The sequence below is a fragment of the Malania oleifera genome, chromosome 8 (assembly GCF_029873635.1).
Source record: "Malania oleifera isolate guangnan ecotype guangnan chromosome 8, ASM2987363v1, whole genome shotgun sequence".
Classification (NCBI taxonomy): Eukaryota; Viridiplantae; Streptophyta; class Magnoliopsida; order Santalales; family Ximeniaceae; genus Malania; species Malania oleifera.
The window spans coordinates 101672748-101690059 of NC_080424.1; the positions used below are offsets into that span (position 1 = coordinate 101672748).

Genomic DNA, 17312 nt, shown 5'->3' on the forward strand with positions numbered 1-17312 from the left:
CCATGAGGCTGGCAGTAACTCCATGAGTGTTCAGTGGGACTTCGCTCAACAGCTTATGGCTGAGGTTTTCCAAACAATTAAGGTTCAGGATCGTCCCCTTGCTAAGTTAGGATGCTCCATTGACCAGTTCATATGACTGAAGTCTCCTGTATTTGTGGGGAGTGCAGATCTGATTCGAGCTGAGAATTGGATTGGGGAGATTGAGAAAATCATAGACGTTCTTAACTGCACTAAGAAGCATAAGGTAGCCTTTGCGACGTTCAAGCTGACAGGCGAAGTAGAGAGATGGTGGAAGTCAGTTAAGATGCTTGATGAGCAACCTATTCCTATAGTTTTGACGTGGGCCCAGTTCAAATATTTATTCTTTGAATGGTAATTTCCAACCATGGTCAGAGATGCCTAGATGGAAGAATTCATGAGTCTGGAGCAGGGGCAGCTATCAGTTTAGCAATATGCTGCCAGATTTTAGAAGTTATCTCACTTTGCTCCATTCATGATTCTGGACGAGGCAATGAAGGCCTGGAAGTTTCAAAGGGGCCTGAAAAAGGAGATTTGCAAGCATACAACCATTTGGAAAATGCAGGACTTTATTACTCTAGTTGATAAAGCCACCGTAGTAGAGGAGAGTTTGCAGAAGGACCTTGAGGTTGAGGCTTCGAAGAAGAGGCGAGTGCCTCCCAGTTCATCTTCTGGTTTAAGGCAGTGTAACTGGAAGAAGAACAACAGTGGTGTTTCTCAAAGTACCACATCGACTCCGGTTTGTCCTACGAGTGGTAGACCTCACTCGGGGAAGTGTTTGAAGGGTTCCGAAGCTTGTTTTCGGTGTGGTTGGATGGGACATCAAAAGAAAGATTGTCGCATGCCGATGAACAATGGAGCTTCAAAACAGTTATATGGAGGAGGTGCTCAGGCGCCGTGGGGTGGTCAGCAAGGGGGGACAGCCCAGGCTAGGGTGTACTCCTTAACTCCTGGCGACGCAGAGAATGCGAGAGATGTCATCACAGGTACCATATGCATGCTTTCCAATAAAGATGTTATACTATTCAACTCGGGGGCAATGCATTCCTTTATCTCCCGAGGATTTGTTAAACTGTGTGGAATTGAGACTCAACAGTTAGATTATGAACTGGTAGTGACTACACCTTCAAGGTCGGTAGTCGTATGTAGTAGGGTAATCCGTGATTTTCTTGTAGGAATTCAGGAGAGGATACTACCAGTCAACCTTATTGTATTTGACATGCATGGCTTCGATATCATCCTAGGGATGGACTGGTTGTCTACCAGTTATTCTAGTATCGATTGCCACAGGAGAGAAGTGGTGTTTGGACCTTCGGGGAAGCAGGAATACAAGTTCGTTGGGTCGTGCGTGCGTTATGTGTCACAGATCCTCTCAACTTTGCAGGTTAGTAGATTACTTTTGGAAGGATTCCAAGGGTATCCGGTGTTTGTGAAAGAAACGCCGGTAGGGGAACGTGAACTGGAGGAGATTCCTGTGGTGTGCGAGTTCCCAGATGTGTTCCCAAAGGACTTGTCAGAATTACCTTTAGATCGTGAGGTGGATTTTGGTATAGAGTTGGTTCTTGGTACGACGCCAATATCGAAAGCTCTATATCGTATGACTCCAGCAGAATTAAGGGAGTTAAAGGAACAGCTACAGGAGCTTCTTAAAAAGGGGTGTATTTGACCGAGTGTTTCGCCCTGGGGAGCGCTGGTACTATTTGTAAGGAAGAAGGATGGGTCGATGAGGATGTGCATAAACTACAGAGAACTTAATAAGGTGACAATAAAGAACAAATACCCATTACCCAGGATTAATGATCTGTTTGACTAGCTTCAGGGCACGTAGATCTTCTATAAGATCGATCTACGGTCTTGGTATCACCAGCTGAAGGTGAAAACGGAGGATGTTTCAAAAATAGCTTTTCAAACTCGGTATGAGCATTACGAATTTATGGTTATGCCATTTAGTCTGACAAATGCACCTGCAGCATTTATAGATTTGATGATCTGGGTTTTCCACGAATACTTAGATCAGTTCATCGTGGTATTCATTGATGACATCCTAGTATATTCTAGGAGTGCTACAGAGCATGAAGTTCATCTGAGACTGGTATTGCAAGTGCTCTAGGATAAGAGGTTATACGCTAAACTGAAAAAGTGCGAGTTCTGCCTGGAACAGATTTCGTTTCTAGGGTATGTAGTGTCCAAAGGAGGGGTATTAGTAGATCCGAGTAAAATAGAAGCGGTGGTAGACTAGGTGAGATAGAAGAATGTTTAGGAGGTCAGAAGTTTTCTAGGTCTTGCAGGTTACTATCGTCGTTTTGTAGAAGGGTTCTCCAGTTTTGCAGGTCCATTGACGCGACTCACAAGGAAGAACGTGAGGTATGACTAGACTAATGAGCTGAGTTTTTAGGAGCTGAAACGGTGACTGGTTACTGCTCTAGTTCTGACCATTCCATCTAGGGATGGTGGATTTGTTATCTACAGTGACGCCTCTAAGAAGGGTCTCGACTGTGTTCTAATACAGCAGGGAAGAGTAGTTGCATACACTTCTCGTCAACTCAAAGAGTAGGAGAAGAACTACCTGACACATGATATGGAATTGGCAACTGTAGTGTTTGCATTGAAAATCTGGAGGCACTACCTGTATAGTGAAAGGTGCGAGATTTTTACTGATCACAAAAGTCTTAAGTACATTTTCACCCAGAAATAGTTGAACATGCGGCAGCGTAGATAGCTTGAGTTGATAAAGGATTGCGACTATACTATTAGCTATCACCTAGGAAAAGCAAATGTGGTAGCTGATGCTCTGAGTTAGAAGTCAGATGATGCGTTAGTCTCTGCAATTGGAGTTTAACATCATATCTGTATAGACCTAGAAAGGTTGTGCTTAGAAGTGGTGGAAGGAAATTACCAGGGTGTTCTTGCTAGTTTGGTGGTATAGCCGACCTTACAGAGGAAGATCTGAACAACTCAGAAGGAAGATCTAGAGCTGGTTGAGGTTATGGAAGGAGTTCAGAGTGGGTTAAAGTTGAATTTCAGTATCTCTGGTGATGGGATTTTGAGATTCTATAACAAAGTATGTGTACCAGATGACGCTGAGATTAAACGGGTCATTCTGGAGAGGGCACTCCGTTCGCTCTACACCATATATCCTAGCAGTATGAAGATGTACCGGAATTTGAGGGAATCTTTCTACTGGTCAAACATGAAAAGAGAGATCACTCGATTCGTAGAGCAGCACCTGACATGTTAGCAGGTCAAGGCAGAGCACTAGAGGCTAGTAGGACCACTTCAGCCACTTGACATCCCCAAGTGGAAGTGGGAGCACATCTCGATGGATTTTGTGACGAGGTTACTTGCAGCAGTGCACAGACAGAATGTCATATGAGTTGTAGTTGATCGGCTAACAAAAACTGCACATTTCATTCCAATCAAAGTAAGCTATTCTTTGAATAGGCTGGCAGAGTTGTATATGCAAGAGATTGTACGACTTCATGGTGTCCATGTTTCTATTGTTTTAGATCAAGATCCACGTTTTATGTCTCATTTTTTTAAGAGTCTATAGGATGCCTTGGGATCGCAACTCACATTCAGTACGTCTTTCCACCTGCAGACGGATGGGTAGTCTGAGAGGACTATTCAGACGTTAGAGGATATGTTGCGAGCTTGTGTACTAAACTTTGGTGATAGTTGGATACGGTATCTACTGCTTTTTGAGTTTATATATAACAACAGTTACCAGACCAGCATAGAGATGGCACCTTACGAGGCATTGTATGGTCATCAGTGTCGATCTCCATTGTACTGGGATCAGATAGGTGAGCAGCAGATATTGGGTCCAGAACTGATTCAATAGGCCTCTGCAAAGGTCAAGTTGATTAGGGAGAGAATTAAGGCAGCTCAGAGTCAGCAAAAGAGTTATACTATACTCACTGACGAGAGCTAGAGTTCGAGGTAGGAAGTATGGTATTCTTGAAGATCGCTCCAATGAAAGGGGCAATGAGGTTCGGGAAGAAGGGGAAGCTAAGTCCTTGGAATATTAGGCCTTTTGAGATCCTGGAAAGGATAGGTTCGGTTGCCTATCAAGTGGCTTTACCCCTAACACTATTTAGAGTCCATGACGTGTTCCACGTGTTAGTGCTGAGGAAGTATGTGTTAGATCCATCACACGTGCTAAGTTACGAACCTTTAGAGATCAATGATGCTTTATCATATGAGGAGGTACTGGTACAAATATTAGATCGAAAAGTTCAACAGTTATGGACTAAGGAAATACCTCTAGTGAAGGTATTATGGTATAACCATGCAGTGAAGGAAGCTTCATGGGAACTAGAGTCAGAGATACGCCAGAAGTACCCGTAGTTATTTTCTGATGGTACGTAAGTATGTATAGTAGTATAGGTGGTTCATGTTAAATTGGTAGGGTCTTCGGGAGAGTTTTGTATATGTATATAATCTTCTAAAACATCATGTTGTAACCACAGTATTCCTCCGCCATAAGTGAGGATAGGTAATGAATTCGGGCCAAAGCTGCTTTGTGGGTAGCTGCCGACTTTTCTGTAGGTCTCCAACATAAGGCAGAGTATGCTTGGTATCGGTTGGTGAATTTTGGAGACGAAATTCTTATAAAGAGGTGAGATTGTAGGGACCCGAATTCGAAAAATAAATAAAGAAAAGAGAAGGAAAATTAAAAAGGATAAAACAACAGAGCTCGTCGACGAGGCTCCTTTTCTCGTCGACAAAGTCTCTTCTGTGGCTCGATGATGAGATGCATAGGCTTGTCAACGAGAAGATACTGAAGCATTTTCGGAGATTCTAAAATCTCAGGCTCATCGACGAGTCACTCTCTCGGCGACGAACGCCCTTATTCGGCTTGTCGACAAGAACTCCAACTCGTCGACAAGGCTGGTCGAGTCAACCTAGTTATAAATAGAATATTCATTGCTTCATTACTAAGTTATCTCAATTCTCTCTCTCTCTCTCTCTCTCTAGAACACGAACCATCCTTATCTCTCTAACCAGTTACCAAAAGTTAAAATGCAATCATTTGAAAATTCTTTTAATTAGAAAATATTTTATCCAATCGGTGCTTAAAACCATCATAATGAAAAAGGGATGAGACTTGGATTAGATACAACTCCTTACACTAATTTGGATAAAAAAATTTACATTCTTTGTCTTGCTCGACAACAAACTCTATGCGCTGAAAAAGACAATAAATCAAAAAGAAAAAAGAGTATCTTTGCTAACAATAAACTTCAGTATTTTCATAAATTTAGATAAAAATTGTAGGCTTTTGATTTTTTTTTTTTTGAAAAAAAAAATTTCACAAAACAATTTTTCTAAACCCTCTAGGGTTTAAAAAAAAATATTAGGGTTGTTTTAGAGGTGTTTTGAATAACTCGAAAAAAAATTTAAAAAAAATGAACTACTAATGAAATTTTGTTATTCATCTCGAGAAAACTATAATCCAAAAGATGAAAATATATAATCAATTATCACTGGTTCACGCGAGCAAACCTAGAACCCTCTTTAACATCTCAGTCTTTGTTACTCTCAGCTTACAATATTACCCTGAAATAAATTTCATTGATGTTGAATTTTCAGCTCTAAGCCTCTAACACTCATTTTCAAAGTTCAAGCTTTCAATTAGAATATTCAGCTGACTCAAATTTGCCAGGGAAAAAGTACCCCATGTGGTTTCCATTTATTTTGGGGTTGTATTTTTAATTTCAAGTTTTAGATTTGTGTTTATGTAAATTTAAACAAAAATTTGGCACAAATTCATAATGCATTTTGTTCAGCTCAAAAACACAGTAAGTTTTCCTGCTTTAAAAAAAAATTGCAATGACTATGGGCCTAACTCCATGGCTTTTAATTACAATTCATTTATAAGTGTCATCATACCAATCATCAGGAAACAAACTCAGCTGGAAAGTGTAATGATCAATGAAAATTCCCTACCCATATTTGTTTCATTTCCAGTAGAACAAATGCAATCTACATTCATTCATTCAATTAATATCCCCCACCACAAAGCAAAAAGCTCTAAACTCGGGGCATTAATGATTCAGAAACCTACAACACGTGGAATCACTTTGAGCTTGCATTAATACTGAAGTTCTTTCAGGGTTGCCCTAAGGCCAACGACCAACAATCTGAGGCCTTTAACCTCTACAGTCTACTACTGCAGTTTGGCCTAATCAGGCAAGGTCATACCAAATCAGTTTGGGGCATCCCTCCTCCTGCTACGGCAAGGTCATACCAAATCAGTTTGGGGCATCCCTCCTTCTGCTACGGAACCGTTCACCGCCGCACTGTTCAGAAGCCGCATGCCCTCTTCACTCATCTGCTGAACTTCAGAAGGCGATAAAATTCTGATGCAGCGCACGCACCCAACAAATTCCCTGCACAAGCACATATATCAAAAACCATGAGAAGAAACCAGGTGTCATGGCTACTTAACCGAGAAACCTATCGATCCCAAAAAACCAAAAACTTCAAACATCGCACATAAAGGCTTTATATTGGCAGTAAAAGAAGCACAAAGCGCGCAATTTTTGTATTATAAGAGTCCTAAAAGAAATTTAAAAAGAGGATGCCTATAGCAAGTATGAGAGTTGCAGGTTTACCAAATTCACATCCTCTATCCCTCTTGGTTGAAGAAAATAGACCAGGCACCGCTAATGCACTTGAAAGCACCTGTACCAAATGCACTAGAAAGTATCTGTGGGTCTATTTTCCTACAACACAGGTAGAGGATATTGGATGGACACTGGTTGTGTCGACTGTCTGTGGCAGCTGCACACCATAAATCATAAATAAAAAGAAATTAAACTTACTCCCAAGGATCATCCCCAACAAGAAGAACATCCTTCTCGTAATCCACGTATACAAGTTTCCATCCTGAGCTTTTTGAATCATTGAGCAGTCCCTCGAGTCCAAACATGCGTTCAATTGCACAGCATAGTTCTTCATAGTTTTTAAACCTGGCAACATCAAGTGACCTCCCAACAGATCCTGCCTTTTGAATCTGTCAAATATAGGTTCCATTACCATAGATCTAAATCAGGAGGGGTTACTAGTAAATGGTATCCTATCATCCTTCATTTTCCTCAAATTATCAACTCTAAGGTTCTGTTTGATGAAGGATTTGTTCAAGGAAAAGAAAGGAAAGGAAAATAAAAAGGAAACTAATTTTTATTATATGTTCTCTTTATATCAAATGCTATTAAAAATGAATTTCTGTTCTAATATGATTAAAGAAGTAAGAAAAATCAAATGTTAATGATGTGCAAAATCAAATTTCTGTTTATTGAATAGTGATATATGTCATTTGTTTTCTTACTTTCCTTGATACCCAAATATGAAAAAGTGGATTCCATCATATTTTAATTTTCTCTTCTTGAACATTTTCCAAGTTCCAAACACTGCCTTAAAGATAAGTAATTCCTGATTTATATATTCCATACCTTTGTATAGGTTCGTATAGGTGGAGCAACTTGCTGCCATGAGCTGTTCTGCAAAAGACTGGAGTCATCAAAGTCAACATTGCTTGAAGATGTAACCCCCGAGTTGTCAGGGAAATCCTGCCGAGAGAAAGCCTGAGAGTCCACTAGGCTGGCAGACGTAATCTGAGACTGAACATCCTGGCTTGAACTATAGTTCCCTACTAAACAATCTGGAGGATTTTGGAAATTAGAATCTTTCAATGTCGAAAAGTCATCCAGAATGGTGCTTGAAACAGAAGGATCAACCACAGAACTTCCACCATTGCTAGGATCAAAGTTGAGACAACTGTAAACCCCACTTTGGTTGTTGCTCTCAACTGACAGATCTCTCAAACCATTCAAATTTGCAATGCAATTGAAGTTGCATGGGTCCTGCTGGGGAAACTGAGAAAGATGGTCTACTTGGGACAAACACCTTAAATTATTTAGTTGATAATCAAACATTTCCTGACCAATTGATGGCAGAGTGAGATTAACTGTATCTGGGAACATCATTGCAGGGTCTTGCAGTCCAAACACGGATAATGAGCCGGGTGGTTTTAGAACTCCAGCAAGGGATTGGCAAGAAGAAGGGTACATATTCCAGTCATCACCATCTAGGCATGGAAGTAATCCATTGGGATTAATAGAATCCAATTGGGATGCATCAACTGGTTGAGGGAGGTAAATTGACGGTTCCATCTGTGGCTGCACGAACCAAGGATTTGGCTGCAACTGCAATGCACCCTGGTTTGGTGGATTCATAGAGCTTGCAGCTGTTTTTTCCTCATCACATTGCCCTGCAGAAGTCAACTGGCTTACCTGTTCTTCTGAAAACACAGACTCTATTTTTGAATTTTCATTAGTTACAGCTTGTATTTGGTTCTCAAATTTGTCCAGAGGTTGAATTTTTCCTGGAGGATTTACTTGTGATAGCAATGAGTTTATAGCTTCCGATTGGACATGGCGGGATTGAGGATCGTTTGGGTTCTGTGCCAATGTATTTTCTGAAGGAACAAGATGAGGTTTCTGCTTGATAGCTGCCTGTGTCAGTGTCTTTACCTCTTCTAATTGAGCTCCCTTAGCAGCAGGGTCTTGTAGGGGAGGTGAAAAAGATCCACGATGGTTAACCATTTGTGGTTTCAGTAGCATATTGATTAATTGTTCCGAACAGAAGTTTGAAATTGAGGGATGAGAATGATCCCCATTTCCATTTTCAGGAACCCGGATGAAGGGCTTTTTTATCAAATTTCCGAATTCAGTTTCTGCTCCTGGTACCATAACCAATTGCCATACCATGAGAATACAAGTAAAAATTGCAAAACCATGACTGCATCACAAACTTTTGCATGCAAAGGATGAGAGATAACTAACCGAAAAAACCAGAATGTAATGGCCGTTTGAGACCTGACGTAAGAGAAGGAAAAATAAAAAGACTTTCAGGAGTCTCTATATCCCATGCACTAACTCTGTTCTGTTTATCACCACATCCAGGCTCATCCCACTCTACCTGCCAACAAAACAGACTTAAATTGTTAAACTACCAAAGATAACAATTCCCAGTTTCCATTGCCTCATAGAATCCTGAGACCACATTCAAATTGTGAGCAACTCAAATTTAAGCAGCCTAATTGACCTGAAGATTCCGCCACTTGGAACCTGGCCATCTTAATGGATCTAGGTCACTTATACCAACAATCGTACCCATATATCTGCATAAAAGAAGAGAAAATGTTAACCCAAGTTCATGCAGTCAAGGCATTAAATCTAACGGCAAGTAGCCAGATCTTAAACATGGCTATGAAATGACAACATTACTATCTGGGTTGCTCAAATAAGCACAAAAAATTCATAGCCACACCTAAACTTTCATGTTAGTTTCAAAATTTCAGGAAATAACTATTTCAGAAACAGTTCCTTGTCACCTTTTTTTGGCCCCCAAAGCTTTTTATGATATTTATGAGGTAGATAAAAGATTAAGAGAAAACCAGTCAATGAGAAAGTTTACCTGCGCTTACCCGATTCCTCTGTTTCAAACATCATTCCGAACCTCATCCCAATTGAGATTTGAGCCCCATATATAGATTTTCGGTATTTGGCTACAGGAATGATAAATTCAGATGGGCATGCCCTATAAATAAGTGGAAACAATAGTTGATTGCTTAGAAAACCAAGAAACAACCATATGATCAAATATATTAAGAGCCCAAACACGTTATTTAGAAAAAGAGGAAAGAGAGAGAGGAATAGGAAGAAAAATCTATGTCAAACATACCTTGGATTGTAGAAAATTGTAAATGGGCTACGATTAGCCGCAGCATGAGCTGCAGCAGCTAGGACTCCAATGTGCATACTATCAGCAGATAGAACAGACGAAGGCAGAGTTGTTTGTTGACGGTTTGCACGTCTTACCCCAAGCAATAACTGTGACTTCTCATCCCTTTGGATAAAAGGATAATCAGATGATTAAGATTATGCCATATAATTGAAGGTAGGAAAAATGTTGTCGAATTACCATAACAAATTATAACTTCTCATCACTTTCAAAAATATCATTTACATTTTATCTGACATTTTATAGAAGGTGAAGCAAGCTTGAGAATATCCAATAGAGAGACAAGGGGTACAACCCACCAACCCAAAGAAACAAAAGGATCATCACTGCTACCAGGATCTCCTCTGACAAACAAAGGTAATTGAATGGGCAACTGTAGTTGTTTGGAAAATGCAGAATGCCACAGGCACATGATAGCACGGCACACATGGCAGGAAGTGACTGGATGAAGCAGTGTGGGCCCACCTGCTTCATCTAGTCACCTCCGGCCACATGGACATGGACACATGATGGTCATGTCAATTAGCATTTGTCATAGTTGCTTGTGAATGATATGTAGATTACTGTCAAAACAATTAAGCACCATATAGACACACAATCAACTCCACATGAGTTCAAACTTTATTTCCATATGGTATAGCCTTCTAACATATCTTTGTCCTAAAATTTCCGCATGTACAATTCTTTAATTACATTAAATCAGTTCATGCAAAATAAATTTATGAAAACTGTAGAGACCCGGAAAATAGAAATAATGAGAAAAACAATAAAAAGGAGGGAAACGGTTTGGTACAGACCAAATCATCGACGGTTTCATGGAGACTCGGAAAACCGTCAACGGTTTTCTGTAACCGCGGCTTTGTTTTGGTTAAACAAAATATAAATCCCTCTCTCTCTCCCTAAAAACCTGCGGAAACCCTCTCCCTTCTCTCTTCGATTTCTCTCCGATTTCAGACCGATTCAACGATCAAACACTACCACAGGGTTCTAGGGTCGATCCTCGTCAATTTAATCAAAGCAGTTTTGTGTTTTGAGGATCCTAGGCACCACTCCAAAGTTGAGGTAAGGAATTTGATTATGTTATTGTTATAAGGTTTAATTGCTTAACGGACTGTGTGGGCCTAGGCATGTTAGATAATTATAATTTCGGGGTTGAGCTAATTGAACTTAGGCATGTGAATACAAGGGTTTGTGCGAACGTCGCGAGCGTCGGTCTAGGATATTTGCAGGCATGTTCTCAGTAAACGGGTAAGGGGAATAAGTTATGCCAGTCATTTTTAGAAATTTTTACAAGTTAAAGTATAGTATATGATTTTTCTTGATGTTACAAGATATGAAATTATGGGTATGGAAATTAAGATTTTTATATGTTTACATATTCGGAAAATTCAGAAATTTGGATTTCAGGAAAAACCCTATAGATGATATATTATTTTCATACATCTGAAAATATAGTTTTCCCATACGGTAGTAAAATACAGTTTTCCCATACAGATTATAGTATTATGAGCATCACTCAAATTGTGTGGCATGAGAAATATCAATTTTAGTACAAAGTTTTAATATAGAATTTTATACAGTTATTACAAAACCATGATATTACAGTTATTACAGAACCATGATATTATAGTTATTACAGAATCATAGTATTTCAGTTTATACAGAATCATGGTAAAACAGTAATATACAGAAATAGTATTATATAGTATTAGAACCCACCAGAACAGAACACAAAGCACATTACCGTAGCTAATACAATATAGATAGTGCAACCACACATCTCAAATAGAGTGTGGTAATGGCAATCGATTGTGCCTCAAAGGAGAGTAGAGGAGCTCCCTGGCAGTCCGAACCAGGTTGAGCAGGCCAATCGTACAATAGACGGATTATAGTTTGACTTAACTTGGTAGGCTAACCATGGTTAAGTCCAGCCCACGGGCCGCACAACCCGATCATGCGGAGTTAAATTCATAATTACAGTTATCCATCCAGGAAAGTTTTCACAGTTATATATATATATATATATATATACGTAAATTTATAGAAACAGAAACTATGTATTACAGCTAAAAGTATGATCAAATAGAAAACGTGTAGTTTAAATGGCATAGGTGTGAGTTATGATACGTATTTACATTCAATTGCTATCTCAGTTACAGTTTAATTAATAGTTAGGTTATTTGTGTAAAAGCTCATCTGCCACACACTGATAATAACTTATCCCGTCTTACTGAGAGGTGTCTTGCCCCAATAAATATCTCAACATTTCAGGACCACAAGGGGATAGAGCTTAGCACTCCAGGACATGACTTAGATAGAGTTATTAAAAGTAAGTGTTGGTGAGACATTTTATGTATATAGTGATGTGTTTGATACATTTGGGGTTGTAATGTAAGTACAATAATTGAAGAGTAGCCTGTGTAATTATGATGGTATTAGTACTCTGGTATTGTATCTGGGATGTTATATGTATTTTCCTTTCGCTGCATGATCAGATTTATGTGATGGACAGGTTAGCTCGGTACCCATTTCGGATTCAGGATAGTATAGCATGGTATCAGAGACTTGAAAAAAAAAAAAAAAAACACCTGTAGTAATTTGGGATCGTTACAGAAACCCTTTGGCAAGATAGAGAAACCATAGATCAATTATTCTTTCAATTTAGTTCATAAAATTGCTTGGATTCAGATATTTGAATAAGAACAGAATTCAGAATCTGCTGACACAACCATACAAATCAGACGAATAAATTTGATGTGCAGCAAAAACTCAAAAACCAGACCACTGAAGCCACCATCAAATATGCTACCATAGCAAAGTATGGCCTTTACTGCTTAAAGTTTTTTAATAACATAATTAAATAATTGACCAAAATTGACTTGGGTAACACAATATGCACATATTTTATTGGTTCCAGAAACAAGATTGTCTAAGTGAACATAGGGTGGCAACAATTCAACCTAAGTTTTAGAGAGAGAGAGAGGGGGGGGAGGAGCCACTTTGCACTATTGCCAGAAACTTTACAAGAAAAAACAAAAAACATACAAATATTTACTGCCCTGAAGACTTTAAAGTATGTATGATTACTTATTTACTTCTTACCGGATAAAGAGAACAGCATCGCCTGCTCTAAGTCTTTTTGCCCCAACAAACAGACTCCAACCAGTAGTGAGAAGGTGTCGTTTTGGCTGCCCTATATAGGAAGATAAAAAAAATTTTAGTTCAAGGACAATGCAATTACTTGCAGGGAAGGGAAACATTAACAGAAACACAATCAAAACTGAAGTATCTTCTAATGCAATAAACTGCTTGGAGTAGAGGGAAATATATAACTGGACATCTAAATGTCAAGCAAGCGCTTATCTACCAAAGCATCCTCACCACGGTATATATGACGAAATGTCCAGGTGTTATCATGCAGGTCTCGAACAACAAGTTCTTGAGTTGGTGGTTGCATTGTGTAATCCTGAGAAGATAGCAATCAAAATGCATATAAGAATAAAACACACTAAATCAAAATGCATACAAGAATAAAACACTCTATAACACCACTGTTTGTGAAAGTGTTTAATTCATCCACAAGAAGCCTCACCAATGTGGGAAAAAGCTTTTCTGCAGCCCGGCGGGGCACTGAGAAGCCGCCATGTGTGCTTGTATCACTTGCTGTCAAAGTTTTGCAGAAGAACTCACTTGGATGTTTGCTGGGCCTCAGTCCAAAATCCGGTATCGCGAAGACATCTTTTTCCTATTCCAAATGTATAATTTAACTTGGAAATGGCATCTAGTATTAACAGTTTATGCTCTGTCCCCTCTCTCAATACTTTTGCTCTTTTATCCTTTTTCCTAGTCAGTCATAAGATGCAAGCTCATCCCCCACTCCACCCTTTTCTTGCTTTTAAAAAAGTAGAATATATTCAAACATATGCAGAATGACTAAACTTACAGAGTTCACTGGTTGAAGGCTCATTTGGGCATAGATTTCATCTGTATCTTTGTCAGCCTATCACAGGAAAAGTAAAGCAAGGGCAAAACCATTAAAGTATTTTACAAAAAGTATACATGTTCCTTACGAATGCAGACAACAGTTTCAATCAAAAGCACCTACATGCAGTGTAACATTGTGAACTTGGCACAGTAGCTGAGATGGGAGATTTGGATAGTTTGGAATTTGTGAGGTTGCTGTTCTTTTAGTGGAAACTGCCACCTGTCAAACCAAATGCAGTTGTTCATTAGTTCCATATATTTTTAGTTAAAAAAGATTTGGAAAGATTGACTGAGAATCTAAGCATATTTTATAAAGAAAATGCTTTATCAAAATTTCTCACGGCAATGTAGGTTCTCATACTTTAATTTTGAGATGCAGCATTTCAGAGAACCAGCTACATAGACTCCTCACTTCTCAAATTAGGCAGAGCTATAATTTACTAGCTTCAAGCTAAAAATATTAAAAGGGCAACACACTTCATAAATGCATTTTATTTTGCTCTAAGTTCAATATCATCAAAACAAAGGGATCCAAAATCACAACATAAAGCATTAAGGCTTCCAGCAGGACAAAAGCCTTTTCCCATACCATTTTCCCATTTTCTTTCGTAGGGCCATAGCAGGACAAGTTCTTATTTTAACCCGATAACCCTGCTTGGGTTCCAATTAGTCTTGAAACAAAATCATAGTGAAATGAAAAATATTTTGAATGTGCATATGCTGGAGGATCCATAAGAAGATTGAAGGCTAATATAACTAAACAGTGTTCTAAAAAAATTGCTAATTTTAATGATCACAATGACCAGATAAAGGTTCCCAATTTGATGACTTCTTGAATTGTAGAAAAATTCCAATCATTCAAACAACAAAAGCAACAACCAAGCCCTAAGTCCCACTAGGTTAGGTCAGCTCTATGAATGATTCTCCGTTTAGAAGAAGAAGAAAATGAAGAAGTGGTAGAAGAAACAGAGGAAGAAGATTTATTATCAAAAAGAATAATGCATTAGGAACATTAGGAGTAAGTTTGACCACGGCTAAGTCTGCAAAAGGGATTTGTTTCTCACCATTGAATCTGGGTTCTCAAGCAACAAATCTTAAAAGGAAGGACTCCTCCATTTCTCTGAGGATCAACTTTGTAAAATTTTGTATTGAAAACAAAATGAGAACATATATGGTGTCACTGTATAGCCTCTAAAGTTAAAAATCTGAAATCAACTTGAGCACATATCACTGACAGCTGGAATTTAACGAAAAGAAAACTAGGGGTCAAGTTTGCTTGAATTCCACAACAAAAAGAAAGGTTGATTGTTCAAAACTTCAGAAAGCTCTTAATCAACTTTGTCTTCGCCTGCTTCCACTTTCATATGACACGAATTATATTATGCATCATTATCAGCTAATTAAAACAAATCAAACACATCATATCATATGGGAAAAACAAAAATGGCATAAAGAATAGAAAGAAGAAAGCAAACAAACCTGCTCGCTGTGTCCTTGCGGAAAGTAATACACGAGCCCGCCCACCTGAGGCAATGAAACAAGCGGACCAGCACACGCATGCCATAGCTCCGAATTTATGGACTTCCTGACCCCTGAGGGAAACCAATACAACGCCCAGCACCAAATCTAAATAAAGATACCATCTTTAAAAACTTAAAGAACATTAATAACTCAGAAAGCTGCAGATGAAAAAGTTCGACACACTTAAAAAGCCTGAATCTCCAAGATTCAGCATTAAATAAATTAACGAGGCAGACATTGAATAGATACTGAACAAATCACATATTCTTGTTTAAAAAAAAAAACCTGCAGACTGATCCTGCATTTCTTTAATCAACTTCATCTCCTCAAGCAGACCTTGGGCTCCGGAAATAAGCCCTCCCCCTCCTCCTCCTACTCCTGCTGTTGCTGCTGCTTTGATCTTCTCTTCAACACACGCCATATTCTACTCTGGGTCTCTCCCTCCCTCTCCCTGCTTCAACCACAAGAACACATCACAGAGCCCAACTGCACAAACCTTCAGGCTTCGGCCCAAATGTAATAAAAAAACGTCATCTTTCTCCTAAAACTCCGCAGAATTGAACACCAGCACCTGAAGTGAAGGAGTAAGGTGTTTGTTTCTAGAGAAAAGGGAGGAATCGGGGAGGACCCATGTGAGAAAATCTCATGTTGTGCAGGAAAACGAATCAAATTGGGAGGGAAGGAGGGAGGTGAAAGAAAGGGAGAGAATCCAAAATCAATTCAGGAACAAAACCTGCAAAAAGGGTACAAGTGAAATCTAATCTAAGCAGGGGTGGGGCTAATTGGCCACAGCGCCAACAACCCATCTCATCAGTTTGCATCGAAGCACGCGGACCGAAGCATGCTCCTTCCTATGAGTGGTCGCATGGATTATATCTATCGAGTGCTTGTTTTTTTTTTCCTAAAGAAACCGACCTTTCGATGAAGTGGTCATCATTCTGATTCCGCCTTTGCCTGCCCCTCCCCCTCATCAAAAATCCCAAAACGCAAAAGGCTTTTCTTTTCTCTCTGTTTCTCTCTCTTGAATTAGCTTTGCTTCAAACTGGAAAATGTGGGCATGCTCATGCCCCTGCGCGCACACACATTTTCTGTGTAAGGCGATTCCGTTGCAGCTTTAAAGTGTGAGAAAAAGAGACTAAAGAAATCATGGTGATACAGGAAAAAGCAGAGAAGACTATGAGAACACGAAAGGCGTACTCTGAGCTCAGAGCCAGAGAGAGTAGGAGAAATAAAAAATTAATATTAAAAGGCCTAGTAGCGTCTAGCTGTAGCTGAGAGAGAGAGAGAGAGAGAATGCCAAAGTGGCGCATTGTAGCACGTGGAACAGCATCGCGTCTGGATAAATATTTAGATGCATTTTGAGGGATGGTAAAACCGAACAATATCCAATAGAAAATTTGTGACTAGTTGATGTTTGACTTTAAAATAGCGTAAAAGACATTGAATTTTCTTGCTTGTGATTTTAAATTTTTATATATCATTCTTAAGATTTCAAAATTTTCAAAAAAATTTCTTAAAATTTATTGAAATATATATATATATATTAGATAAATTTCTTGATCAAAAATTTGCATTTTTTGACAAATCTAAAAGGGAGTTTATGATATTTTTAAATTTGTGGTATTTTTATAATCTTAAAAAAATTATACATTTTTTCTCAAATTTTAGGACGGGGGATATTTTCTGTCCTTTTAAAATGTAGTGATCTTGTGTTAATTAGTTTATTAGCGAATTTAAATGTACTTATGAAATTATTCGTTTAATCTCTATTTTATATGACACGTACCTAAGACTCAAATTCAATCTAGGTTATTCTAATAATCAGATTTTAAAATTATGATCCGTAATTTTATGTCTAACTTATGTTCAACAGTTAGTCTATTTGAACTTTTCTAACAATTTTTTGTTAAAATAGTTAAAAAGAATCATAAATAGTCAAAATTGGTACTATATTTAAAATTTTTTAGGAAAATTATTAA

General features: G+C 38.6%; 2 protein-coding genes across 2 annotated transcripts; one reads left to right on the forward strand and one right to left on the reverse strand.

Moving 5' to 3' along the window:
- The first annotated feature begins 511 nt into the window (after window positions 1-511).
- On the forward strand, window positions 512-1684 carry LOC131162865 (uncharacterized). Its single transcript, XM_058119469.1, has 2 exons — window positions 512-1149; window positions 1309-1684. The coding sequence occupies exons 1-2, from the start codon at window positions 512-514 to the stop codon at window positions 1682-1684; spliced, it is 1014 nt and encodes a 337-aa protein (XP_057975452.1).
- Window positions 1685-5946: 4262 nt separating this feature from the next.
- LOC131162274 (auxin response factor 5) lies at window positions 5947-16547 on the reverse strand. Its single transcript, XM_058118581.1, has 14 exons — window positions 15619-16547; window positions 15292-15404; window positions 13934-14032; window positions 13772-13828; window positions 13421-13573; window positions 13210-13294; window positions 12931-13021; window positions 9769-9933; window positions 9502-9624; window positions 9130-9205; window positions 8868-9003; window positions 7476-8764; window positions 6846-7036; window positions 5947-6410 (listed from the first exon to the last, which is right to left on the reverse strand). The coding sequence occupies exons 1-14, from the start codon at window positions 15752-15754 to the stop codon at window positions 6263-6265; spliced, it is 2862 nt and encodes a 953-aa protein (XP_057974564.1). The 5' UTR covers window positions 15755-16547; the 3' UTR covers window positions 5947-6262.
- Window positions 16548-17312: the final 765 nt, after the last annotated feature.